Source organism: Bidens hawaiensis, unplaced genomic scaffold (genome assembly GCF_021521415.1).
Source record: "Bidens hawaiensis isolate Kalapana, Puna unplaced genomic scaffold, B.hawaiensis_p1.1 tig00012813_1, whole genome shotgun sequence".
Taxonomy (NCBI): Eukaryota; Viridiplantae; Streptophyta; class Magnoliopsida; order Asterales; family Asteraceae; genus Bidens; species Bidens hawaiensis.
This window is the reverse complement of record NW_027492066.1, coordinates 244613-272567: the sequence shown is the minus strand read 5'-3', so window position 1 is coordinate 272567 and position 27955 is coordinate 244613. Positions and strand designations below refer to the sequence as shown.

At 36.6% G+C, this 27955-nt stretch overlaps 3 protein-coding genes across 3 annotated transcripts; 1 reads left to right on the top strand and 2 right to left on the bottom strand.

Moving 5' to 3' along the window:
• Positions 1–18566: 18566 nt before the first annotated feature.
• LOC143542252 (uncharacterized) lies at positions 18567–21096 on the top strand. The gene is made up of 4 exons (XM_077034886.1): positions 18567–18740; positions 18812–18884; positions 20517–20682; positions 20762–21096. Exons 1-4 carry the CDS (start codon positions 18575–18577, stop codon positions 20864–20866), a joined length of 510 nt encoding a protein of 169 aa, XP_076891001.1. The 5' UTR covers positions 18567–18574; the 3' UTR covers positions 20867–21096.
• A 695-nt stretch (positions 21097–21791) lies between these two features.
• On the bottom strand, positions 21792–24310 carry LOC143542251 (gamma-tocopherol methyltransferase, chloroplastic-like). Its single transcript, XM_077034885.1, has 6 exons — positions 23980–24310; positions 22865–23034; positions 22537–22641; positions 22252–22455; positions 22053–22155; positions 21792–21970 (listed from the first exon to the last, which is right to left on the bottom strand). Exons 1-6 carry the CDS (start codon positions 24308–24310, stop codon positions 21867–21869), a joined length of 1017 nt encoding a protein of 338 aa, XP_076891000.1. The 3' UTR covers positions 21792–21866.
• Positions 24311–25961: 1651 nt separating this feature from the next.
• Positions 25962–27586, bottom strand: LOC143542250 (small ribosomal subunit protein eS25-like). The gene is made up of 4 exons (XM_077034884.1): positions 27563–27586; positions 27409–27483; positions 26306–26440; positions 25962–26201 (listed from the first exon to the last, which is right to left on the bottom strand). Exons 1-4 carry the CDS (start codon positions 27563–27565, stop codon positions 26088–26090), a joined length of 327 nt encoding a protein of 108 aa, XP_076890999.1. The 5' UTR covers positions 27566–27586; the 3' UTR covers positions 25962–26087.
• Positions 27587–27955: the final 369 nt, after the last annotated feature.

Below are 27955 nucleotides of genomic sequence, written 5' to 3'. Positions count from 1 at the left end.
ATATATTTTTTTAAAAACTGCACCATAAAAATGAGCATTTTATTGTCTTTAATTTGGATATGGTATTGCTATAGTTTTTTTCAAGTAAAAAAATTAACACGTTATATATGGGCATTCACAATTCGGTTTTAACGGTTTCTAAGTTAAAACGTGAGCCAAACCGTTGGTTTGATTCTTTATCATTGAAATCTGAAACTGAACCGTTGAAAATTTAAACTAAATCGCTACTAACGGTTTGGTTTCACGCATTGAACTTCAATAATAAGTTTACAGTCCTGCACGATTTCATATGGTCAGGTTTCGGTATAAACCGTAAACCAAACCTATGATTTGAACATTTAGAAACCAGCTGAACAAAAGTGGTGATTGGTTTAAAAGTTTTCAAGGTTTCAAACAAACCTTGAGCATCCATAATTGTTACATGATTAGTAGGATTTTGTATATCGTCGCATTGCGCGGGCACCTTTCTAGTATATATATATATATATATGGATAGGATCAAGAGAAAACTCACATTTAAAAAGAAAACTAAAAAACTCCTAAAGAATTATTTTTAATTAAAAATAAAAAAATATTTTCAAAATTCTTTTTTAGTCATTATTCTTATATTTTCTTATATTTCACTCAAAAAATATAAAAAAAAATAAAAAAAACCCGCTGTAATACACATACGTATTACTGTGCGATACCGTTGTATTACACATGTGTATTACTATGTATTTTTTAGTTTAATAGTGTTTTATTGCATATATTCAATATTTGTGTATTGTATATGTGTAGTAGTGTTGTATTATATGGAAAAATAATAATAATAAAATAAAAGTCAATGTGGTGCACATGTGTGTTAATGTTGTATTACATATACGTACTAATGTGTATTCGATGTGTGTATTAGTCTTATATTGCATATATACAATAGTGTGTATCAAATATGTGCAATAGTGTTGTATTCTATGCAATACAAACACTTTTGCATATATGCAATGCACACTATTACACACGCGCACTATACCGACGAGGTTACCGACAATGTTTTTTTTTTCGGTGAACCAATAACAACATATAAGAATAATGGAAAAAAAGAAACCTTAAATTTTTTTTTTTAAATTTAAAAATAGTTTTTTAGAAGTTTTTAGGAGTTTTTAAGTTTTCTCTTTAAGAGGAGTTTTCACTAGAACTCACCCCTATATATATATATATATATATATATATATAGGGAAGGGTTATCCTAAAAACAAGTAGTTTCATAGGAAGACTAGGAATAAATCATAGCTATTGTATCATGTTAATCAATGGTTGAGATTTAAAATTACTAAAAACCAACATAGTTTCCTAGAATACTCTTTCACCATTATAACCGACATAGTTTCCTAGAATTGTTCTTTTATTATAGGTTTTAATGCCACATTTCAAAAATCTATTAGTTCTTACAATTCCTAGGAAATTCCTTATTTTTATTTAAACCCTTGTGTGTGTGTGTGTGTGCGCGCGTATGGTGGGGTTATTGTAAGAATAGAGTGTTTCCTAAGAAAAGTAGGAATAAACATGGACCCTTAGATCTAGGATTTAATGGTGGAGACCTAAATTTATAAAACCATATAGTGTTTTATTTTGAAAGTTGGTTTTAATACTTCTAGGGCTAATTTCGTCCAAAGTGTGTTCTAATTTGCATGTAGTGTTTTAATCAAGGAATTTTCAAAATTAGAAAAACGCTCAGATCTTCACAAAGTAAATTGGTGTGTGATCATCATCATCATCGTACTCAGTATATCCAACTAATAACAAAGCTATGATAGGGTCTGAGAATGGTAAGATATAGACAGCTTTACCCCTACTCCATAGGAATAGAGAGGCTGCTTCCAGTACCCCAGCTGGTTGGTGCATGCACCCTTGTCTTTCCGCTATCAACGCTACCACATGATGCCTGATTAACCTTTCGCCGCTTTTAATGCTATTTTCACGAAATTAGTAAAATAACGTCAAAATTAGTGCAATTTCATTTTTGCCCACTCAAGGGCCCACATATATATACATTATATACGCGCACCACAAATAGGGCTATGTGTGATAAAACAATTAATTCTTCTTAATTAGTTACCAACCCACTACCCATGTCATTCACTGATAACTAGTTTGATTAAAAAGTGATTAATTTGAAATGAAAATTTATAACGTAAATTAGTGTATGCCATCGTTGAACAGGTTACAAAGATTCTAAAGTCAATTGAAATGGATGATTGAAGGCAGGAATTTTAACTATATCAATCAAATTTATCAATAATTCATAAATACTTTAAAGATAATCACGTTCAAAATCCGTTTCATTGTAATTCATAAGCAATTATTCTTATTTTTTAATATACTAAAATGCATAGAGAAAATTACCTAACTACCCTTTAATGCAAGTTAAAAGTAAAGCCACATGTCATTTTTCTAATGGTTCTTATTATTCTTAGGAGACATTTTATTCTTATTTAAACCATTTTCCGTACATACATATACATATACATATACATATAAATATACATATACATATACATATAGAAAAAAGTTCAAATAAGAACAAGAAGTTTCCTAAGAATGGTAAGAACTAATAGATTTTTGACATATGACATTATAACCTATGGTGAAAGAATAATTCTATAAAACTATGTCGGTTATAAAGGTGAAAGAGTAATTCTATAAAACTATGTCGGTTTTTGGTAAATTTAAATCTCAACCATTGATTAACATGATCTAATGGTTATGATTTATTTTTACTCTTCCTAGAAAACTATCTCTTTTTATTTTAACCCATCCCTATATATATATATATACATATATATATATAGAAGAAGTATAATTTGAAAACCCTTTTGAACTGAGAAAACCCGTGAAAACTCTATGTAACATCGGTTTTTTTTACATGTGTAATATATGTTGTTACATTTAGTACAAAACAATGAGAAAAAAAAAATGTTGCCTATTTTTTTTTACATTTTTTTTTAACTTTTAAACATAGTTTTCAGGAGAGAGAAAATTATGAACCACAAATTTCAAACTTTAATTAAAAACATGTGGTTGAGAATGAGTTTTCAAAGTTTTCACAACTCAAGTGGGTTTTTATTCTAACCTAACCATATATATATATATATATATAAGTGGTTCTCATTTGAAATCCCCTATATATATACAGATATATATTAATATATATTGTCATTTTTTATTTTTAGTCAAACAAGGAATGCAACACTAAGCGCACTAGCTCCCGCAAACGACGTCATTTTGATAACCATCGTTTTAGTCACTCAAAATCCTAATTAAACTATATAGATAAAGTAAGTAGGGTATCGTATCCACAAGTATCATATGGTCAGTATTACAAAGTGTCACACTTCGACTTAGGGCCTGGGTGCGACGCCCGTTAGTTGGTATCTTTTTTGTAAATATATCAGAGTTGCGGATTTGTTTTAGCGAAAGTCTTTAAAATAATATTCTTTTTATAAAATGTCGGGTTTATTATACCCGTTGAATATTGTATGATAAAGTATTATTATATTAGAAAACTTGGGATTTGAATCCCCGTTTTATATTTCAATTACTTGTCTTTTGAAAATATAGTTCTTTAATAATATTCTGAATAAAATATGTGAGTCATCAGATTGTAACATCCCGAAATTTCAAAGGTAATATTAATTATATTACTTATTAATAGATGGAAAGTTTACTCGGGTTATCAGGAAATAAATAATAGAATAGGGGTTGGTATGGGTCGGGCTAGTGTTGGGTAATGGATATGGGTCTTGGACTTGGATTAATTGAGATAGGATAAACCGCTGACCAAAACCTATCTTTTGTATATAATCGAGAACCAAGACTCTTCCACCATTTTTCACCAACTCCCTTTCACTCCCACACCCAAACACTCTCAATTCTAGAGAGAGAAACTAGAGAGAGAAAGTTCTCAAATCACAAATCCTCCACAATCTTGTTCCTAATCGTTTTTGGTAAGTCCCTCTCGAAAATCATCCGTTTTCATAACCATTTTCGACCTCAAATCGAGCAAAAACTCCCATTTTCGTAACTTGAGTTTTCGGGTCAAAAAAACCGCCTTGTTTTGGTGTCAAAATGCAAGCTTTTGTGTTTAAAAGTACTAGGAATCGATAGCCCTTTCAATCCCGAGCATTTCCATGTCAAAAACTTCGATTTTGGGTCAAAAATCTGGAAAATCTGGAAAACCCGTAGTTTTCTCCGTCGCCCAGCTTGAAGGAGTCGAATCAGACTCATTCGATCGAACCAGTCGATCGAATCAGTCCATTCGATCGAATGTGTAGATCGAACAAGTCCAGTCGACCGAATAGGGAAGCAACCGAATGGTCTCCAACTCATTCGATCGAATGAGTTTTGTATTCGATCGAATGAGTGTTGTATTTGATCGAACGTGTTCCTATTCGATCGAATGTGTGTCTATTCGATCGAACGTGTTCCTATTCGATCGAACGTGTTCCTATTCGATCGAACGTGTTCCTATTCGATCGAACGAGTAGCAGTAGTTAATTGATAGAAATACAAACGAGTAGCAGTAGTTAATTGATATGTGTAAATATTATACAGTTAGCCGAGCCCAGTTAAAGAAAGGAATTACGATCAACGGCGAGCGTAACAGGATCCAGGTGAGTTTCTAGCCCCATTCCTTGTTATGTTTCCGGGGCTGTATGCATACTCGATGTGTTGTTAATACATTTATCCTAAGTGATAAGTGTATGTCATATGTGATATATGTGTTAGGTATGAATGATTTCTTGTCGGTACGCGAACGATCTTCGGATATTGCGCGTACTGTCAGGTTGTAAATGAAGGTATGAATATTATATATGGAATATGTTCGAATGTTTCAAATGAATACGTGTCGGGGCGTGAACGATCTTCGGATATTGCACGTAACGACAAGGGGTATGGTTGTTAAATGAATGAGGTAAAGAATGCCTAGAGTGTTCTTATGTTATAATGTAAGTATGTGTATATAGGTACACGAATGGCATGTGAGTTCTATGTTCGACATGGTAAGTTAGGATGGCAAATCCCTCTAACTTCTGTAGGACATAGACTCGGCAGGTGATGGCGTAGTTAAGGACTGCGAGCCTTATACGTGATGTAGATGATAGATGTAAATGTAGATAGGCGTCAGCATAGGAAAGGACTGTGAACTTTATACGTGCTGTATTTGTAGCATAGGGGAGGACTGCGAACCTCGTACGTGCTATGAGTTAGGTTGCAACATAGGGAAGGACTGCGAACCTTGTACGTGTTGTGAATGTATGTCAGCATAGGAAAGGGCGGTGAACCTTATACGTGCTGGTTTTGTAGCATAGGGGAGGACTGCGAACCTCGTACGTGCTATGAGTTAGGTTGCAACATAGGGAAGGACTGCGAACCTTGTACGTGTTGTGGATGTATTATGGTATAGGGAAGGACTGCGAACCTTGTACGTACCATAAATGGTGAACATAGGTAAGGACTGCGAACCTGGTACGTGTTCACGACCTTGAGTACAGGTATAGACGGTGAGCTATGAACGTACTCTCGGTAGACTGAGGTTAGTGATTGTAGATATGTATGTATGTATGGTAGTAAGTACGTATGTAGAACAGAAAGGTAACTGGTAAAGTATGGATATGTATCTTTGGATATGTATGTATGTGTATGTATTGTATGGCGTTGATTAACTAGAACTCACTCAGCGTAGCTGACTTTTAGTATGCATGCAGGTGAGCTGACTATAGAATTAGCATGAGGATGGCACATGGCATGGATTGAACGGCTGGCATCTGGCGAAGGAAGTAAAGATGTTTTAAATATAAAGTTTTGTGTTTTGGTATCAAAGAAAAGATTTAATGTTTTGTAACAAATGATGGATGTTTTATATTCCGCGAAAAGTTTTAATAAACTCTGATTTGAAGAACTGTGTTTATGAGTAAATCCGACGCTAAAGTAGGGCTACAGGGTTCGGGGCCTTACAAGTTGGTATCAGAGCAAAGTTCGAGAGATTTAAGCATCCTACATGCTTAGACTCGAACAGAGAATGGGATTTAAGTAAGAAAAGAAAGAAGATGCCAGTTCAAGAATGCCATGTGTCGCTCAAGCAAGATCAGTAAAGGTAAAGTGTATGATTAAATGATATATGTTAATGAGAAAGAAAAGGTATGTGAACGGTAGGGATAGGAATAATTGATTGTTTACTTTGACAAACTGCTTAAGTAGAACCAGCACAAATAGACTCATAAAGGGAAGTGTATAGGACACGGAAAGTAACGTGATCAGCTAATCACAACTGGCCACTGTTATTACCTATTAGCCTTACTATCCTTGTACTAAATAGTTCCTTGAGTGATGATGTTTGTATTTTCCCTTGTTGAATACTAATGGCGGGAGCTGGAGAATTTGTTGAAACTGGGGGTCGCGCTGGGCGTCGTGGCAGGCCTCGTCTTGTCTGGCAACCCTCGGTAGAAGAAGCTTCCCACACCGAAGATGAAGGAAGCGCAGCTGGAGGAGACCAGAACAACAACGAAGAAGTTCAACTTAGCCCTGCAGTTCAAGCAGCCATTGTTCAAGCTGTAGTTGCTGCTGTGAAGAACCTGAATCCCGAAGGATCTGCTGGAAACCGTGAACAAACTGCTGAAGGGGCGGGTGGTGATGGTAGGGAGGATGGGGAAGGAGAAAGAGGGGTCTCGAGTGGGGATAAGTCGGTGAAAGTCGATGATAGGAGAGGAGGACAGGGTGGGTGCAGCTATAAGTCCTTCAAGGGATGCGACCCGCCAAAGCTGACCGGGTTGGGAGACGCAATCGCTACTCTCCAATGGATAACCGCTATGGACAAGATTATCCGCATTAGCGAGTGCCGTCCTGACCAAGCTGTCGGTTATGCTACTCAATCATTTGAAGATGAGGCTATGTATTGGTGGGAGAGTGTGGAGCAGAGGAAGACCCGTGAAGAGATCAAGGCAATGGGATGGAATGACCTGAAGGACATGGTGATGAAGAAGTTCTGTGCTGACGCCGAGGTTGAAAGGACGGAGATGAAGTTCCTGGATTTAAAGGCCGGTATGATGACGCATCGTGAGTATACCACTGAATTCAACCGACTATCTAGGTTGGTGCCTGAGATGGTTGACACTGAGATCAAAAGGATTAAATGTTATGTGAGGGGATTGCCACAAAAAGTCCGCATGTTGGTCAGGGCAAATAAACCTGCTACTTTTGACTCTGCTGTTGAACTTGCAGAAGTGGTTTATGCTGACCTGGCTGAGGACGATGTGGTAGTGGGGGAAAAGAAGGAGAAGAAATGGGCTACCTCTGCTAAGCGGTCTGGCGAGATGGTGACAACAACTGATGAGAGGAAGGCCAAGGTTGGGAACAAGGATGCGTGTAAGACGTGTGGGCGAGTGCACCCGGGGGAATGCAGGATTGGGACAGACAGGTGCTACCGGTGCGGAAAGGGTGGGCATTACTCTCGAGACTGCCCTGATCGTCCAAAGTGCTTCAAATGCGGAAAGACTGACCACATGGCTAGGGATTGCAAGGAATCAGGGGCGGTAGGTGCGAAAGGATGAAGACTTTGGGAAACTGCAGAGAGGAACCCCTGATGAAGAAATAATTGCTCATGCAATGGTTTAATTAAGTTACTTTTGCCTAAGAACTTGTTTTGTGTTAAGGTTTAAAACTTATGATTATCTGTGACGTGTAATTACTTTGAGTTTGGTTATGAATGATTATTACGTTATGATGAAATGTTGTTTTAGACAATAGTGTTAAAAGTACTAGTCGAAATCCTTAGAAGGATGAGATGAGTCTTGATACATCGAGGGTCTCATGGACAAGCTACCTTAAATAGCTAAAACACATGACCACCGTTCGATGGCTGTAAAGTCGGAAGTAGGAAGGGTAACTCAGAAAGCGAAGGCAATTCTATATAGCGTGTAAATGTAAGAAGATTTCCTTTTATAGGGAATAAGCTAGGTTTCGGGGACGAAACCTCTTTAAGGAGGGAAGACTTGTAACATCCCGAAATTTCAAAGGTAATATTAATTATATTACTTATTAATAGATGAAAAGTTTACTCGGGTTATCAGGAAATAATAATAGAATAGGGGTTGGTATGGGTCGGGCTAGTGTTGGGTAATGGATATGGGTCTTGGACTTGGATTAATTGAGATAGGATAAACCGCTGACCAAAACCTATCTTTTGTATATAATCGAGAACCAAGACTCTTCCACCATTTTTCACCAACTCCCTTTCACTCCCACACCCAAACACTCTCAATTCTAGAGAGAGAAACTAGAGAGAGAAAGTTCTCAAATCACAAATCCGAGTCCACAATCTTGTTCCTAATCGTTTTTGGTAAGTCCCTCTCGAAAATCATCCGTTTTCATAACCATTTTCGACCTCAAATCGAGCAAAAACTCCCATTTTCGTAACTTGAGTTTTCGGGTCAAAAAAACCGCCTTGTTTTGGTGTCAAAATGAAGCTTTTGTGTTTAAAAGTACTAGGAATCGATAGCCCTTTCAATCCCGAGCATTTCCATGTCAAAAACTTCGATTTTGGGTCAAAAATCTGGAAAATCTGGAAAACCCGTAGTTTTCTCCGTCGCCCAGCTTGAAGGAGTCGAATCAGACTCATTCGATCGAACCAGTCGATCGAATCAGTCCATTCGATCGAATGTGTAGATCGAACAAGTCCAGTCGACCGAATAGGGAAGCAACCGAATGGTCTCCAACTCATTCGATCGAATGAGTTTTGTATTCGATCGAATGAGTGTTGTATTTGATCGAACGTGTTCCTATTCGATCGAATGTGTGTCTATTCGATCGAACGTGTTCCTATTCGATCGAACGTGTTCCTATTCGATCGAACGTGTTCCTATTCGATCGAACGTGTTCCTATTCGATCGAACGAGTAGCAGTAGTTAATTGATAGAAATACAAACGAGTAGCAGTAGTTAATTGATATGTGTAAATATTATACAGTTAGCCGAGCCCAGTTAAAGAAAGGAATTACGATCAACGGCGAGCGTAACAGGATCCAGGTGAGTTTCTAGCCCCATTCCTTGTTATGTTTCCGGGGCTGTATGCATACTCGATGTGTTGTTAATACATTTATCCTAAGTGATAAGTGTATGTCATATGTGATATATGTGTTAGGTATGAATGATTTCTTGTCGGTACGCGAACGATCTTCGGATATTGCGCGTACTGTCAGGTTGTAAATGAAGGTATGAATATTATATATGGAATATGTTCGAATGTTTCAAATGAATACGTGTCGGGGCGTGAACGATCTTCGGATATTGCACGTAACGACAAGGGGTATGGTTGTTAAATGAATGAGGTAAAGAATGCCTAGAGTGTTCTTATGTTATAATGTAAGTATGTGTATATAGGTACACGAATGGCATGTGAGTTCTATGTTCGACATGGTAAGTTAGGATGGCAAATCCCTCTAACTTCTGTAGGACATAGACTCGGCAGGTGATGGCGTAGTTAAGGACTGCGAGCCTTATACGTGATGTAGATGATAGATGTAAATGTAGATAGGCGTCAGCATAGGAAAGGACTGTGAACTTTATACGTGCTGTATTTGTAGCATAGGGGAGGACTGCGAACCTCGTACGTGCTATGAGTTAGGTTGCAACATAGGGAAGGACTGCGAACCTTGTACGTGTTGTGAATGTATGTCAGCATAGGAAAGGGCGGTGAACCTTATACGTGCTGGTTTTGTAGCATAGGGGAGGACTGCGAACCTCGTACGTGCTATGAGTTAGGTTGCAACATAGGGAAGGACTGCGAACCTTGTACGTGTTGTGGATGTATTATGGTATAGGGAAGGACTGCGAACCTTGTACGTACCATAAATGGTGAACATAGGTAAGGACTGCGAACCTGGTACGTGTTCACGACCTTGAGTACAGGTATAGACGGTGAGCTATGAACGTACTCTCGGTAGACTGAGGTTAGTGATTGTAGATATGTATGTATGTATGGTAGTAAGTACGTATGTAGAACAGAAAGGTAACTGGTAAAGTATGGATATGTATCTTTGGATATGTATGTATGTGTATGTATTGTATGGCGTTGATTAACTAGAACTCACTCAGCGTAGCTGACTTTTAGTATGCATGCAGGTGAGCTGACTATAGAATTAGCATGAGGATGGCACATGGCATGGATTGAACGGCTGGCATCTGGCGAAGGAAGTAAAGATGTTTTAAATATAAAGTTTTGTGTTTTGGTATCAAAGAAAAGATTTAATGTTTTGTAACAAATGATGGATGTTTTATATTCCGCGAAAAGTTTTAATAAACTCTGATTTGAAGAACTGTGTTTATGAGTAAATCCGACGCTAAAGTAGGGCTACCGGGTTCGGGGCCTTACACAGATCACCTCTAATGACTAGGTCTCCAATCTTCTATGTTGGCTGTCAGTTCTATTCTTTACAGTTTCCCTGAAATGTTTGGGAAAAATACGTCAGCACACAGCCGGTGAATAACGCTGACTCAATTCAATACCATTGTGTAAACAAATAATAATACCTTTGTGACAATATTCATTAGGCGCCCTACTCAATTGGGATAAAATTACTCTAAGACATGTACAATTAATCATATACACAATATCATTTCTCTGAATAGTCCCATAGACCTCCAGAGGCATGTTTGATTATATGCACAGCCTCGGGGAAACTCCGAGTCACCATGTATGAATGGATCCATACACATGTATAGTCTTAACAAGAAACGAAGTGGCTTAGACAAATCTTTATCTGAGTATGCCTGTTTCTTATTATTATAACACAAAGTTTTAAGGATTCATGAATCCTATGCAAACAGGCAGACTCTAAAAGTGTTGCAAAAGTTTAGGGCGTATTCACCTTTTAAGATTGTAATCAGTTTCTGACACTGATTCTGTTTATGATCAGTTTGTGTTACTGACCCCTGTCTGTAATCAGTTTCTGCTACTGATTCCTGTTTTCTGATTTCTGCTTGATTGATTGTTATCTTGGACCTCACACGGGTATAACATTTATATAAATATCTAGATCAACGATCTAGCTTTAGACCCGTAGTCTATTTTGTATAGCTTTAACCTTAACAAATCATTTGTTTATATAAAACATTTAGACCTTAAGTCCTTTTGTTTGTTTATCAGTTATATGTCAGGTTTCTTCTTCAGGAAGAAACATTTATATCGGGTTTCTTCTTCAAGAAGAAACATTACTGTAACTATAACCGTTTGGGAATGAATATTTCTTAATCATAAAGAAATATTATTTTAACTATACCCGTTGTGTGTGAATGTTTACATTTCTTAATCATGAAGAAACAATAATTTGACTATAATCTTTGCTTATGAAAAGCTATATTATGCTCAACAATGATCAAGGTTTGGGCTATACCACTAACTATGGTCTAAGCCATTATAATAATAATAATAAAATAATATTTAAACAGAACCCCTACCTCACACGGGCATTTGGAGTTAAATGCCTATGATTGATCGAGCGGCACTTCTACTCTATATCGCATACTAGAGCTTAGACTGTCAGAGTTTCGGGGCTTGGCACGTTCTACGAGGCCGACACGCAACTCGAGGCTAAGTGTGTGAGAAAGTGTGATTGGAGTGTGAGTTGGAATGTGTCGTGAACCCCCCCCCCTTTTATAGCTGAAATTGGGTACCATTGCGTAGCGCGATGGTCCCTTCTCTTAGTGCATTGCGTAGCGCGATGTCAGGGGAATGGCGCGTGGCATGCTGACTCAGCCCTAGCTTCTGCCGCGTGTCTCTCTGTGGCGACACGTGTTGATGAGTCAGAGCACTCCATCGCGTAGCGCGATGTCCTTGTCCTGGGCTCATCGCTAGCGCGATGGGTTCCTGGATTCAAAATTTTACTTGTTAGTCCCTTGTCTTTGATAACTTGTCACTTCTTGGTCATACTTCCATTTTTCAAAATTACTAAAACGGCCCTCATGCGGCTCGCGGAGATGCGAGCGTGCGACGTACAAAGTGCGCCATCAAAAATGCCACATTACATCCATCGCCAGAGTCCGAGTCCGTGCGCGTACGCATCGGGTGCTTCACTCCCTCCGTTAGGACTATGAAGAGTGATTAGCCACATAAGAATATTTCTATGAAAACTTGCTTCCTTATAAAGAGGTTACATTTCTTTTCATCTTTCTATGTGGGATGAAAGATATCTTTTATATTTATACCCATGTGGAATGCTTTCACTTTCTTCCATCCTTTCATGTGGGATGAAATTTCTTACTTCCTTAATATGAGATGTTTTATTTTTCTTATCTCATTTTTCTCATTACTTATCTTTGAGATTATTTTTAATCCCTCCTCTTTCAAAATTGACAACTTTATCCAAAATAAATTTGAAATTTTCCGGGATGTTACACAAGTTTGTTTGATTTTTTTTATATAAATTTAACTAAGGCCGGCAAACGATGTCAAGTGAAAATTGAAAGATTGATTTTAAACAATTTAAGGAAAATGCAACCTCTTCCGAGTTTTAGGTTTTATGTTTCACACAGAAATCGTTTGATTAATTGCACACCACATAGACATGGTGTTTGAAAGTAGTTAAAGTAGCTATTGGGATAGAATTTTGTCATTAAAACTAATACAATTCAATTACCCAATATACTAATATCAAGTCAACCGCATTTAGTCACCCAACCTGTTTCTAGGTTTTGTCATCAACGGAACATAGTTGTAAAGAAATAACTCAAAACACCAACAAGCTGTGTAATTAACTAATACTTCAATTTGTCAAATGTTTGTCATCACATAAACAAATCGAATACATAAATAAATAAAACAAAGTTTAATGTTTAACTTATACGAATCATTCACCCTAAGAAAGTTACAATCAGGGTCGCCCTGATAATTCGTGCGCCCGGCCGAACTGAAAAAAATATGCCCCTCTAAGCCTTAACGTACTAAATAATGTAAACAATTTTTTAAACGACGATTAAAGTATGGCAATAAGCATAACAATTAGCAAAATAATTGTATTAAAATGAGTTTATGACATACTAAATAAGCTAATAGCTAGCTGAGGATTTGTGAAACTCACATAACATTCTTGATAGCAATTTTGTGAATCAACTCATCGTAGGACCAATCCGCCTACTCGACTTCTTTTATTTAAAGTGATTTGTGTATCTACCCCGACCCAATTTTTTTAAATTACCTAAAGACTTATAGGTCATTAAAAATTGAAAGAGAAAAGTCGAATAGGTGGAGTGGTCCTAAAAAGTGTGTGTGTTATAAAAATAGTGGGATTATATGTGTTCAGGTATTATATAATATAACACCGGGAATTTTTTAAAATTTTGTGCCCCCCGAAAAAAATGTGCCCCAACCGGACGCCGGCCCTGGTTACAATGAGATTAGCCTTGCCTTATCATGATTTTGCTTTCTTGATTTTCATGTTTAGCAACCAAGGCTGCTGCTCTCTGCCCTCCTTGCGTATCTGCCCTCCAGCCTCCGTTGTCTAAAACTTGCGTTCTCCCAAATCAACCGTTTGTAACCTCCAAAACTTGTACGTCACTCCTCCTTTAATTCACCTGTAGTGGGCTGCCATATGATTTCCTTTTGATGGGCCACTCATTTACAATAATTGAGCCATGTTAATTGACTTAAACCCAGTACTATACGAGCCCACCTTTGCGATCTAGAATTTCACCAACTAATGTCATGAAATATTTTAATAAACTAGTAAATTACCCGCGTGTTGCGCAGTGTAATGAATCGGTAAAACCCGAGGGTGGTAGCGGAGATTCAACACGAATTCGGTGGATATTTGCTACGTTTGTTACGATATTGGAACTAAACCTAAAAAGTTCGTTAAATTAACATGTTAAAAAATGAGTGTGTATGGACGTTGGTAAAACTCGACAATGAGTCGACGTGAATTCGGTGGATATTTTCTACGTTCATTACGATATTGGAACTAAACATAAAAAAGTTCATTAAATTAATATGTTAAAAAAATAGTATGCTTGGAGGCTGGTAAAACTCGACAGTGAGTCGACGTGAATTCGGTGAATATTTGCTACGTTTGTTACGATATTGGAACCAAACCTAAAAAAGTTCGCTAAATTAACATGATAAAAAAAATAGTATGCTTGGAGGATGGTAAAACTCGACAGTTATCGAAGTGAATTCGGCCAGTGTCTGTTACGTTTGATATAAGCAATGTTGGTAAAACCCGGGTGCTTTCGGTCTTGGACGTTGAGACAGTGAGTCTACGCAAATTCGGACAGTTTTTGTCATGTCTGTTAAGGTTTCAGTTGGGGTGTCGTCAGTCGTTAAAATCGGGTGTCTGTAAAACCGAGCGTTGTCAGTCACAATCGTTGAGGCGGCGAGTCTACATGACTTTGGTCGGTTTACGTAGTGCTCATTACAGTACCAAAACTAAAAAAATTCGTTTGGTCATATTCGTCACAATACTTGAACTAAACTGAAAAATCTATAAAACTTGAGTGGACCAATGGGGTGGCGCGATCACTAAACCCGGGCGTTGTTCTAACCTGAGAATTATTGGTCCCAATATTTGAGGCGATGAGAATACCCGAATTCGGTCGGTTAAAAAAAGTAACAAAAAAATAAATTTGATGTCACCTGGTTAACGATGCAATAAAGAGAAAAACTAAATGTTAATGTAACTTTCCCGGAAAAAAGTAAATGTTACTGTAACTTTCCCAAAAATCGAACCAGGACAAATGAGCAAAAAAACTTTAAAACAACACACCTTTGCCACCCAGGCAAAACGAACTTTTGTGTTTTGTATTTCATAAAAATCGAATATGTTTGAAATTAAATCATGGAATTATTTTCATAAGGCTAACTCACACTCACGGGGGAGGAAATGAGTTGCTGATATGGAACATGTGTGCTCGTCCCCTTGACTCGTTATCCCCATTAAAACGATTCATTTTAATTTTCCCTTTTGAAAATTTTTGATGAGAAAACTTTCGAGAAGCTTAAAAACTAACCACGACCAAAGACCTCTCTAACTTGGCATTGATAACAGCAATTAACAATTTACAATTCTAGCTTTTACACACAATCAAGTTACTCTAAGGCAATAAAAATTTTTAGTTTCCCCTCCTCCCCACACTTAAGGTTAACATTGTCCTTAATGTTAAAAATTAGTTTTTAAAAGAACATTAAAGAGGACAGGGTTAAAATTACATATTATTAATTTTAAAACGCGCCTAATGTGATGGTCAAAACAAGCTATATAATAATACAATTACACTTTTAGCACATAAACTAGAATGACAAAACAAAGCATGAAACAATATCACCTGATATTTAGCAGTGTAGTTCCATTGCTGGCTTGGGATGATCCATCTTCTCCAAAGACTTGTATTAATCTGCAAATCTTAAAAATATGTAGAAGCAGGCTTCTCACAAATATTATACCTTAGCTCTTTTAAAAGTTTTGTTAATTTCTTTTGTTTAATAGAAAAAAAATAAAATTACAAAGCCAAATATTAAGTTTCATAATGAGTTTTGTTAAACATATTAAAAGCTTAACTCACTTTCATAGGAATCAGGTTGCATTTAGCATATGCAACAAGCCTTTTAACCCCACCCCCCCGGTAGCCTGGGTGGACGGGTAAGGTCTCGTGAGGGCTTGTAGGAAACTACACCCACAAAGTTTTAATTATAACAAAACATACACATACCTGGATTAACTAGCAAGCCAAACAGACCTAGCAAGCCAAACAGACCTAGCAAGCCAAGCAACAATAGCTTCTTCATCGAACACCACAAACTCCTAGATTTTCGGTGTGGCATCCCCACACTTGCCTTTTGCTACGGTACACTTGAAATAAACAATTAATAATATATAAAGATAAAAAAAAAGCTAAAATGTACACATAAACTAAAAATCCGGGTTGCCTCCCGGTCAGTGCTAAGTTTTTGTTAAGGTCTTCAACCAGACCATACCTTATGTGCCATTCATGGTGGTCTCGTAGGGTGTTTGCTTCCTTCCTCTCCTAAACTTATTCTACTCTCATCATTAGTTTTTTCCCATTCATGATCATAAAATTTACACATTTCTCTGTAATAATCAAACTCCATCGATTTGTTGACCTTTTTGACTTCTTTACTTTCTCTTCATTTAATCTGTCAATCACAAAACATTAGATAAATTAGGAAACACCTTTAAACCCATTTTCCTCACCCTAAATCTCATTCTAACGGTTCCCTCAACACAATTAATTAGCCTTTGTTGTAGCTAAGAGCAGTCTGCCTAGAATAACAGTCGGCTGTGTATTCTTTACATAATCAAGCACTAGGAAAATCCACAGGATAATAGAATTCACCAACTTTTACAATAACATCCTTTGCAATCCCCCTGGGACACGTAGGAGTTTGATCAGCCAACACCAATGTGGTTTTATTTTTTTGTAGTGGACCAAAATCAAACTGATCATGTAAACTCGCCGATAAAATACTCACAAAAGCTACAAGATCCAACAAAACCCTGTCTAATTTAACATCACCTATTTGTATCGAAATAATTGGTGTTCCTGGATCTTGAAGTTTCGGGGAAAGGTACCCATCAAAACGGCGTTCACACTAGTAGTTAAATCGAGTTGTTTAGGAAACTTGTGACGCCATTTGTAGGTACTTAACACTTCTAAACACTCAACATGATCAAGACTCTCTTTAATTTGTTCAAGCAACGGTTTATTTATTTTTACTTTTTCAAAACTCTCCCACCTTTCACCCTTAGGTGGTTCTCGTTTACTTAAAATTTTTGGGTGCGAGTAAAGCTAAGGAAAATGAAACTTTAACATTCAAATTACTAATTTTAGTAAACATGTTATTTGAATCATTTTCAGACTTTGTAAAAACTTTTAACTTCATGATCATGTTCCTTCTCACCCTTAGATTCAGTTATACTATTCACCCCACCCTCAACACATTGTGGTGAATGAGTTTCAACAACAGATATTTCAGAAAGAGGTAGGGTACTTACCCCATTTATGTGGACATTCATTGTGTTAGAAGATTTGTGAGCTGGATTTATCTAAGTATCACTAAGAAGCTTACCTTGATCTCTTCTGATTAATGCCTACTTCTTCAGCTAATTCTCCAACCTGCTGTGACAATGTCTTGACCTCCTTGTCCCTAATCTCATCACCTTTCTGAATATCTATCAATAACTCTATAATTGTATCCAATTTTGCATTGATGGAGTTATCATCCGACCCATAGTGACCTGTTTGCCTATTCTTTTGATTCGGTAATATCCATCATTGACCTCCTTTATAGAAATTCTGAATTGGTACCCCAAAGGATATTGTATTCTAATGCGGTGGTGTGATCCGTGGGGTGTTCTTTTGCACTATAAGCACAAAATGGCTGGCAACTCCTCTAACTGGGGATTTGTGATTCGCCCTAGGCACTTCATCCACATAATCATCCTGACCCTGCTTTCCTCCATAATTGTTTTGCTGAACACCATTACAACTTTGCTGACCCAACTTGACTCGATTTTAACCTCTTTGATTAAATTGTGGCACTGAAGGCACAAACTCATTGAACTCTTCATAATACCTAAATTGGTCATAGCTCATAACACCCATCTTCTTCATCTACACGAAATCTAGCATGCTGGTTTTGAGGTGGTGATTTTTTGGTTTGAGGGATCATTTGTTGGGTAATGGTAGGTTGTGTTTTGAAAATTCAAAATCATCAAACTCATCATATTCAGATTGACTTTGGGTTTGAGGATTTGATAGGTCAAAGTTTGAAATTTGTTGTTTTTTGTGTGAATGGGCTACCTGGTGGATTTTGATTACTATAATAACACATAACCACAAAAAGAAATCTAGGAGATATTTTTTGTAAAAGTTCATTAAATTTGGGATGCTACGAGTCATCCAAACAAACCACCAAAAGAAATCTTTTATTCTTAGGGTTAAGATGTTGTTCGGATGGTATCGCATTGATTCATCGGAGTACCAATTTAATAAATAATTTTCAAACTACACCATATGAGTAAAAAAAAAACTCCAAATTATCTCGACGATTTTCAGGAAAAGAAAAAAAAAGAAAGAAACATTAAAAATACGATTTTGTGAAGACGGCCGCATCACCAACCAAGTACGTCTTCCCTCAACTTTCTCAATCTATACATCCAATTTGTTCTGTTATTTAAATACTTTTTGTATACGAATGCAAACTCACGATTTACGACTTGTAATTTTGTTGAATTGCAATGCGTTTCCTGCTTGCTTGTTAAGAAAGAAAAGCTAATATCACCCCTGATTTTTTTATATAAACGATATGTAGAAGTAGAACATTAGGATACAAGTTATTTGGGATGTCACACTGGTTTAATTTGAATATTACGGAGTTTTGTTAATTTAGGGCACATTAATGCTGACTTTATATATGCACAATTTTTTTTCGATACATTATGTTCATCATATGATTTATTGTTTTTGTTGTTGTTGCAGATGGATTTTGCTTCATCTTGAACCTGATTTTTCATTTTTTTTATACTAATATGAGAACCACAAATTTTATCTGGAATGTTTGTAAATCGTCGTTTACGTTTGGGTTAATAGGTCTAACTGTATCCGACCGTGTTGCTAGTGTTGTCCATGTACGGGGATTATCCATGTCACCGACATTTAATCCTCCGGTTAACTCTTCTTTGGGCTTGTTTACCGGTATGTAAACTATAAACATTTAGATGTCTGCTAGTTTGACTTTGTTTATCGAGTTAATGGTTTGTCTACAGATGACCATGTCTTGGTGGAGAAACGTCGCTTGACGGATTACAAGTTCTCACATGGTGATGTTGTAGTTTTCTGGTATAATTCAGGTTTCTTTTTTCGCTATTTTTTGTTGATTTATGCATGTAAATTTCGAGCTTTGAATTGGATAGGTAAGAGAACAGATTCAATCGTTAGCTGCTTAATTACTCAATCTGTTGCTTAAGTACAGTAGGTTTACAACTGAAGTAACTACCAACTATTATAAGTTGCTCTAACAATGTTCATCCGTGTAACATCCTCGACCTCATGTGCAATTCATCTGAAAACTTCCAAGTTGCATCTTCCAATGGTGTGTTGTTCCAACGAACGAGAACTTTAACAGCTGCCCGGTTCCCTCTTTTAACCGTCCTTGTGTCCATAATAGCAGCTGGCTTTCAGTGAAAGCGAGATTCTTGTGGTTAGGTATGATCACTTGAAAAGTAGGATAAGCTTGTTGTATCTAGTAGGTCTAAGTGTATACTGGGAGTACGAATACAGTTTTGAGGAAAACCAAGCGCCAACATTAAATGAATTATCATTTTTGTCTTAAGTCCGCTAGTTGCTTCATCCTATCTAGGGTTGCCACTTTTACCTGAAACCCGACCCGAGAAAACCCGTACCCGAACTAACCCGACCCGAAAAACCCGAACCCAAGAAAAGACTAACCTGAACCCGAACCAAAGTAATTCAGGTTGGTTCTTGGGTCTGACTGATGTGTTTTGGGTCAACCCAAAAAAACCCGAATAAACTTTTAGTTTTAAAACCAAATATATTTTTAGGTATAACAGGTTAAGCTTTAGCCACTTAAGTTAGCAGAATCTGGCCTTAGTCGACTTTTGTCATTCCACCTAGTACGGATCGACTATTTATTGTTAATTTATGTTTTCCATTTATGATTAATAGCAACTGTAACCGAACAACCAAATCACGCCTGATAAAAGACGACTATGGTTGGAGTTTGTTTTACTCTTCTTTTGAATTATTTTATTAGCTAATGTTTATTTATTATTGGTTATTTATGTTACGAGCGAATAAGAATATGTTGTTTTAATTTTAGCATTGTAGTTTTTATTTTTTATTTTTTTTGTTTTCTTGGATACCCGAAACCTGATTAACCCAACCCGAGAAAACCTGAACCCTAAAGCCCGTGAAAGATTTGGGTTGGGTTTCGGGCCAAGGCTTAAAACTTTGAAACCCGAAGAACCCGACCCAAAAACCCGAAAAACACCCCTAATCTTATCCTAATTTGAGCTGTAACATAGAATGATTAAGTTACTTGATAGTATCCTCTCTATCCCTCATAAAGGTGTCTACAGTGGCCTCTTTGGTATCATGAGGAATTTAAGGCACATGTATAGGTGTCGAATATCCGTATAAGGCATACAGGAAACCTGTTTTTTAATGGCTGCTGCATTAAATTTTCTGTAGTCAATGCATAATTCTTGAAGTTTTTTTTATCACATTTTTTTGTGAACACATCGTCAGTACGGCCTCTGATTTATCGGTAGTTCCTCATTTGATAAGGAGTTCATAATCACGTTCTCGTTTAGGAGGTAAGCGGGAACTTGACTCATCCAGCTTAGTGTTTTTCAGTTCAGCTAGACAGCAACTAGCTGTGCTAAGTTGGTGTTAGATCCTTCAATTTTCTTTATTGCATATTTGAATCTTGATATTTGTATGTTTATGCAGCTCCCCGATAAATTACAAGGAGAGACAAATAAAACGTATAACTGGCATGCCGGGTGATTGGATCAGTGCTCCTTTCTCATATGATGCTGTGAAGATTCCTCAAGGCCATTGTTGGGTTGAAGGAGACAATCCCATTGACAGCTTTGACTCCAGATCCTTTGGTCCGGTATGTCGCCTTTACCTTTAAACAAAGATCTAACTGGAATTTGAATTGAAAATGTTGATATTTTTAATTTCTTTTGCAGATTCCGTTGGGGTTGATTCGTGGAAGGGTTACACACATCCTCTGGCCGCCTCAAAGAGTCCAGAAAATTGATACAAAGCTTCCAAGAAGTGGACTTTCCTTCTAAGCTGAGTTTAAATTCTCAATTAAAAGCGACGATGAAGATCTATGAAGGATATACAATGACCAGATTTTCGTTAGATTTGTGTTTTCTTTAAACTTTTGATTCTGAAAGGGGGTATTATTTTGTTTTAGTGATCATTCTGCAAGTGTCTAGAATTCTAGATAGTTATTTTGATAGAGGTTATGCATCATGAGGATATTCTTTACAAGTAATAAACAAAATTTAAAACTTTGCAGCCCTATTTCCGGCTGAGATATAACACATCTTCATTGAGATCAATTTGAACCAGAACCCTTAAGGGTTGCTTATTATCATAGTTATATAACATTTTAAAGATTTCTTAGTTAATCATTCTTTATATTATCAATACAATTGTAAAACATGATAAAATGATGATTAAAAAAAAAAGCTGATTATCATCTTTTATTAGAGCTTAAAAACCTTAAATGTGATTGAGCTGAGTTTTATGTATTTACCCTCTAGAATATATATTTTGAATTGAATTTCTTTTATAAACACACATGCATAGTTTTGTCAATGCTTTTAATATATAAAAAATATCGTTTTGCGTTAGATTGATTTTGGCCTTGATAAAAATGCCAAGTTCCGCTACTTTCAACTGTTTTTTTAAATACCTTAAACACAGTTATTGTTCTCTGGTAAATAATGAATGTGAGAAGGTTAGAAAACCATCAACTTCAAGCTCTATTTTCGTGTGTAAACAAATGGCACATCTTGTCTCCTCCTTATAAATGTCGAACGCGCCCATATACCATATTTAGACTACTATGAGTGTGTTGTTTTTAAGACATTAGATCTCTATGGGACCAATGTCTACAGATACATCTAATCCATTCAAAATCTATGATGTGATCATCTTTTCCATTGAATTTATATGTAGAATTTTCTTCCTTTGTATTTTGTCTTGTATTTAAGCTACCAATGTGGCAGAAGCAGTACATTATCCGAGAGTACATTCACCAATTTCACGTAGTGGCACCACTTATTCGGGCTTTCTACATGTAATAATTGAGAATTTGATTACACCCTTCCGAAATCCTTCAATCATCAAAGGCATTACAAATGCCCCTCTAATAGTCTTCCATCCTGTTACCAAATTCAAACCAGAAGTCAAATAATATCCATAAACACACATATTCATTCATTAAGAAAGCTAATTAGAAATTACCGCTTTTTAGCAATGAAATTAGGCCATCCCAGGTCAATGCAGACCTTATGACCGCAGGCCAGAACGGGGCAACATTATCTGACCAATCAGCAGCCTTGATATCCTTAATCCAAGTAACAATACAAAATGAACCAACTTTAATTCAAAATGTGTTAGTAATACTGCTGACATCATGGAGTCAAACATGTGATAAACTTACCTTAAGAGAAAGAGATTCCATTATCTTTATATAATCAGCTGTAGAACACCAATCAGGAAGATAAAATCCATCACAGATCTTGTCTAAAAGTCCTTTTTCCTCCGGACGCAAGGATTTTTCAGCAGGCAAAAGGTCCCTGTGGCACCATGTGACAATGATTATTGTGGCTCCAGGGGCAGCCACTCGAGCCAACTCGCTAACAAACTGTTGATTTGGAAACCAAAAAAGTATATTGTGAAAATACGAGAAGATTTATTCATATGCACAACGCTTGGTGAATCGAACCTTTAGTTTGTCAGGCATGTGCTCCCCACTCTCCATTGACCAAACTAAGTCAAACTTCCCATCAGGAAATGGCTGCTTCATTGCATCAGCAACTTGAAATGAGACCTGCAAAATGAACTCCCAAAACTTTACTTGAAATATAACAAGTTTCATCACCGCCACACTAAAATATGAGATAACTTTCTATCTAAATTGCATAATATAGATAGCCGAGTAATGCATAACAAATGTTCATCATCGCTGCTAACTTTATTACGAATAAAGTTTTGCGTTGTATTGTTGTAGGGATTGTGAAACTTGTCCTCGGTATTTAAACGAAAGAACAAACCTTGTTAGCAAGTCCCTGAGCAGCCGCAAGCGCCTGAGCCCGTTCAACTTGTACAGGGCTGAGAGTAATGCCATAACATTGGGCCCCGTATTTTCTTGCTAGGTACCTTGAGCTACCCCCGATTCCACACCCGACATCAACTATGCTCTTAGGTCTCTTTGAGGGGTCCTCTGCAAGAAATGTTGTATATTGATCATAGAACACATCTTACAGTGAAGCTGAAAACATATAGATATCTCAAGGAAAATAACAATTTCTTAAAATTGGTGAATAATAGTGCTAAGCTTCTCGAAAGGTGTATGCTATTGATCATTCACATCACAGTCTCCCTAGAACAGCGTTTTCATGAATTTAATCAAATAATATCTACTAATTATACAACAGACGACTGAATCCAACTGAAAGAGAATAAATCGAAAATGTTAATGGAATTTCGAGGAAACGAAAGGTAGGTAGAATTCAAATGAACAAAACTGAATTCCGAATTCCTCATGTTCAAAACCAGTTGAGCCGCTCGCAAGCTACTCAAGCTCTGATCTATAAAAAGCTCGAAACAAGCCAAACTTTTTCGAGCTCGAGCTTGAGCCTAAAATAAAACTCATGTAGTAATCAAGCTTGAGCCTTGTACGGGAAGCTCGTTTAGGCTCATCAAGTGTTATCGAGCCTTATGTATTTTTTAAGTTTTACCTCTTTTGAACTTCTATGTATTAATTTCACATTCAATAGCTGAGCTTTGGCTCGTTTAAGTTACTACACGAGCTTGAGTTCGAGCCGAGCTTAGGCTCATTTAAAGTTGTTTTTCTCAAAATATATAAAAATAATTAAAAAAATCGTATCTAAATTAATTAATAAATAAATTATAAACTAGTCGAGCTCAGCTTGAAATAACAACTCATGAGTAGAGTAGCTCAAAACAAGCAAAAGATAGGTAGAAATACTATTTACTATTTTACTTGCAGTACTTTTACTTCCATGTATTTTTAAGTTCGCCATCTTTTGTACTTTTATGTAATAATTTCATACTACAAAGCATTAGGTTGTTTCAAAGTTTTTCTCAAAATATATAAAACAGTTAAAAAACAATATATAAATTATTTAACAAATAATAGCAATACCAGGAACAGAGGCGAATTGGAGTGCCTGTTCAACCATACGGATCTGAGCAGACCGGTGGTCCGCGATTTCGACAACGGCGTCCGGTTCGTAGAAGCCGTGGTGCATGTGGTCTCCCCATATATTCTCCCATGCACCCGACGACTCATCGTAGAACTCGGCTATACCTTTCTTCAACCGCTGCTGCGCCTCATCAACTGCTAAACTACACTTGACTCTAGCACCTCCTCCTCTAAGACGGTGCCGTTTATTACTCCCGCTGAAGAGACTGGATTGGCGGGAGATGGTGGTGGTGAAGAGCGTGGAAGCGTACGCGCCGGATAGTGAACTCATTTCTGAAGATTGTTTTGTTTTACTGCTACTTGAAGCTGACAGTTACGTAGTTCGTACAAACACGTAGTCAGTTTGGAAGTGTTGGTAGGCTGCTTAACTCGTGGACGGTTAGGTGCTTCTACTTTATTATTATTATTATTATATAAAGTTGGAAATAAACTATTTATTTTTCGGTATTAAAAGTAATATAAATATTTATTATTAAAGGACTTAATGTTAATGGTCTAGCAATAGGTGCTCCTCCTTCCAAAATGGAGGTGATTCGATTTAAATCCTTAGAGGGTTTTAAGTGAAAATAAATTTGTTGTTGAAAACAATATATAATTTATTGGTTTCTATATTTTGTTAGAATAAATATAAATTCTTGCATTTTTAGATACAGGTACATAAAGATTGTTGATAGTAGATGATTAACGTACAATAACTTAGGTATATTTTTATGTTTTAATAATACATATAATAACTTTAAAAGAATTTACTAAATATCCTAATTATTCTTCATGGAGTAAATTATGGTTTCGTCCATGTGGTTTGTCCAAATATACGGGTTTAGTCAAATAGTTTCAAATTTGCGATTTTTATTACTGTGGTTTCATTTCACTTGCAACTAAACCAGATTCCACTAACCACGTTAAGTTTGGCTGTTAAACCCATCTGCGTGCCTCTCATGTGAGGAGCATTTTTGTCCTTTTTTATCCCAAATACATCCCAGCCTCTCAAGTGATGGGGCTTGCGAATTAGAGTTGGAGTTTATTTGGGGAGAAAATGGACAAAACTGCCCCTCAAGTAAACGGCCTGACTTAACGGGGTTAGTGTGATCGGGTTTAATTGCAAGTCAAATGAAACCACAGGAATGAAAATCGCAAATTTGAAACTATTGGACTAAAATCGTAGATTTGAATAAACCACAGAGACGAAAACCGCGGTTTACTCTTCCTGATGACCAATACATTTAACTGTTTATAATTTTGTGCTCCTTTAGAGTGCTTTACTAGTTACACTATGATTTAACCATGTAAGATTCTGATAATCCGTAGACTATTCCCATGAAGAGGTCTAAAAATAATGTTGTTTATAGAGGTCTAATACAGATATGATAAGGCGTAAAGATTAAAATAAAATCATATATATTGATCATATCACGCATATCAGTGTAAAGAATTTCTGTAAAACAAAATACTACTAGTAATGGTAAAATTTTAAAATAAATGTTAATAAGCAGTGGTGTTGCATTTAGGTAACGAAAATACGCTTGGCTGTTGGTTCATCAGATACCTGGTCTTTCGATGTACAATAAGGAAACACAAATTTATAAACGTCACTGACACTATATAAAATAGCTTTATAATTATTATTTCATTTACGTAATTACAACATTTTTTGGCAGCGCTAGGCTCGGAAAGATGCATGCAACCAAACCGCACCAAACCAAAAATATAAAAACTAGACAAGAACATGCTTGGATTTTAGGCTAACCACAATAAAATTTATGACACTTAATAAAATATACCATATATCGCCATAGGTCATACAGAAATAAACTAGATACCTGTAAAACTGTAATATCAACTAATGATGGATAATATGAGGAACAGGAAAGGAAAATGATTCATGACTCTACTGAACATAATAGTCACTAATGCACAACCAAAAGTCAAAACACAGATTGCTTCTTAGGATAATAAAAAGTAAAAGTACTTGATCTTACAATGAACAAAAGTTTGAAACAGAAACTGAAAAGGCCTAAACAAAAACTAGTACACCTTGGCATCATCTCTCAAGTATTAGTGGCCCTGGTGTAGATTTGCTGACTAGCATGTGCAGATACCATCCTAATTGCGCCTCTTGCCATTAAATCCTTGATCGCCTTTCGTGCCAATGATCCATTGATCTAAAACAAAAACAAAAGTATAGACTAAACCCAAACTCTTACTTTAAAAAGATAATCACTTATAAAAAGAGCATGAACCAGTTCTAAAAGAACTTAATTATTACCCTTAATCTGTCTGATAAAATGGAAGGAGATATGAGCTTGAACTTCGGGGCTTCAGAAAGAAGCTTATCATATGTGGCCTTATCAAACAGCACCATGTTGTTCACCTTTTCCTTTTGCTTTCCCTTGCTCCATTTCTGAAACCAAATCATAAACGATATTAAGCTTTTCACCTTTAGATATAACCTTGATCATGAATCGAATGGACAAATCCAGCCTTATAAGGCATTCACCCTCATAAAACCTGAATCTTTTTAGTTCAAATTTTTGGGCCAGAAACTTCAAAATTAGAAGCATAATAGTAGCACAAGTAGAGAGTAAAAACTAATAATCATTTTTACAACCCTAAATCGTCATATTATTATTATTTTAACACGTTTTAATCTAAATTTCATTTATTTTAGTTTAGTTGATTATTCCTGTGTTTAGTTTCTATTAGAATGGTTGTAAAAATTGTACCTAAATACCAATTAATCGCTAGTCGGTACCCCCACCAAAACTTATCACCAATTAATCCCTATTGGTCAACACCGAAAATCTAAATATAAAATTTGGTATCCCTGAAAAATACATATAAAATTCCAATTCAATTCAAAAAGCTTGAGGCTCAAAGCTCGGGTTCGTGACTCGCTCGATAAAAGCTCGAATAAATTCAGCTAAAAACACTTGATTTGAAACAACCTGAGCTGAGCCGGCTCATTTTTGTAAACGAGCGAAAATCAACCTAAGCTTGAAGCTCAAAGCTCAGGCTCGCTCGATAAAAGCTCAAATAAATTCAGCTAAAAAACTTGAAACAACCTGAGCTGAGTTGGCTCATTTTTGTAAACAAGCGAAAATCAACCTAAGCTCGGCTCGATCTTAGGCTCAAAATCGAGCTCGACCCTAGCTGAGCTGCCTTGTTTAATTTCGAGCTCGAGCTCGCAACCACCCTGGCTCGGCTCGTAAACAGCCCTAATTATAGCTAAATCTGGCTCATTCATTTGACCTAACAAGCCCTAATTAAAGCAGATGCAACAAAAGGAGGCGTAAACAAGCTAATAATTCAACAGATATAAAGACCATAAATTATTATAAACGAATCATATTAATTAGGTAGAAAATTGACCTTCTTTTTCTGCTTTCCACCGCCGGACTTGGCGGGTTTAGACGACGGCGGAGGAGCCTTTTCCTTCTTCGGAGCCTGGATTCATAACACGATGGCATTGTTAACCGATCGAATTAAAGTAATATGATATGATACGTGAAAAACTCAAGCTTACCATGAAATCTGATCTATAAAAAGTTTTGGGTCTGAAGAAAGAAGCTGCGCGAAGAACAAGTGACGGAGTTTGTGTGTGTATTTATATCTAGGGTTTGCGGGCTGCGGGTATCGGGTCGGGTTATTTGATAAACCATTCTTTTTTTTATTGTCAACAAACCTTATAAATGGACAATTAGTTAAATTCACTATATTAAGATTCCTTTATGGGTGTGCAAATAAGTCGAGCTACTTGAGATCGGCTCATTAAAAAACTCAATTAAGCGGAGCTTAATCGAGTACGAGTCCGAACCTGAGCTCGAGCCCAAAAGTAAACTCATTTAATAAACGAGTTCGAGACGGAGCTTCATTTATCGAGCTCGAGCCGGCTCGTGAGCCTAAACGAGCCTGCTAT

Bases quoted from the DNA above. Each gene is read 5' to 3' on its own strand.
- LOC143542252 (XM_077034886.1), top strand. From the start codon at position 18,575: ATGAGAACCACAAATTTTATCTGGAATGTTTGTAAATCGTCGTTTACG. The intron at 18,741-18,811 runs GTATGTAAACTA...GTTTGTCTACAG, and splicing joins TTCTTTGGGCTTGTTTACCG to ATGACCATGTCTTGGTGGAG. The intron at 18,885-20,516 runs GTATAATTCAGG...ATGTTTATGCAG, and splicing joins GGTGATGTTGTAGTTTTCTG to CTCCCCGATAAATTACAAGG.
- LOC143542251 (XM_077034885.1), bottom strand. From the start codon at position 24,310: ATGAGTTCACTATCCGGCGCGTACGCTTCCACGCTCTTCACCACCACC. The intron at 23,035-23,979 runs GTATTGCTATTA...CATTTCTTGCAG, and splicing joins CCAATTCGCCTCTGTTCCTG to AGGACCCCTCAAAGAGACCT. The intron at 21,971-22,052 runs GTAATTTCTAAT...ATTTGGTAACAG, and splicing joins AATTTCATTGCTAAAAAGCG to GATGGAAGACTATTAGAGGG.
- LOC143542250 (XM_077034884.1), bottom strand. The intron at 26,441-27,408 runs GTCAATTTTCTA...ATTTGGTTTCAG, and splicing joins GTGGAAAGCAGAAAAAGAAG to AAATGGAGCAAGGGAAAGCA. The intron at 26,202-26,305 runs GTAATAATTAAG...TTTTTGTTTTAG, and splicing joins TTTTATCAGACAGATTAAGG to ATCAATGGATCATTGGCACG.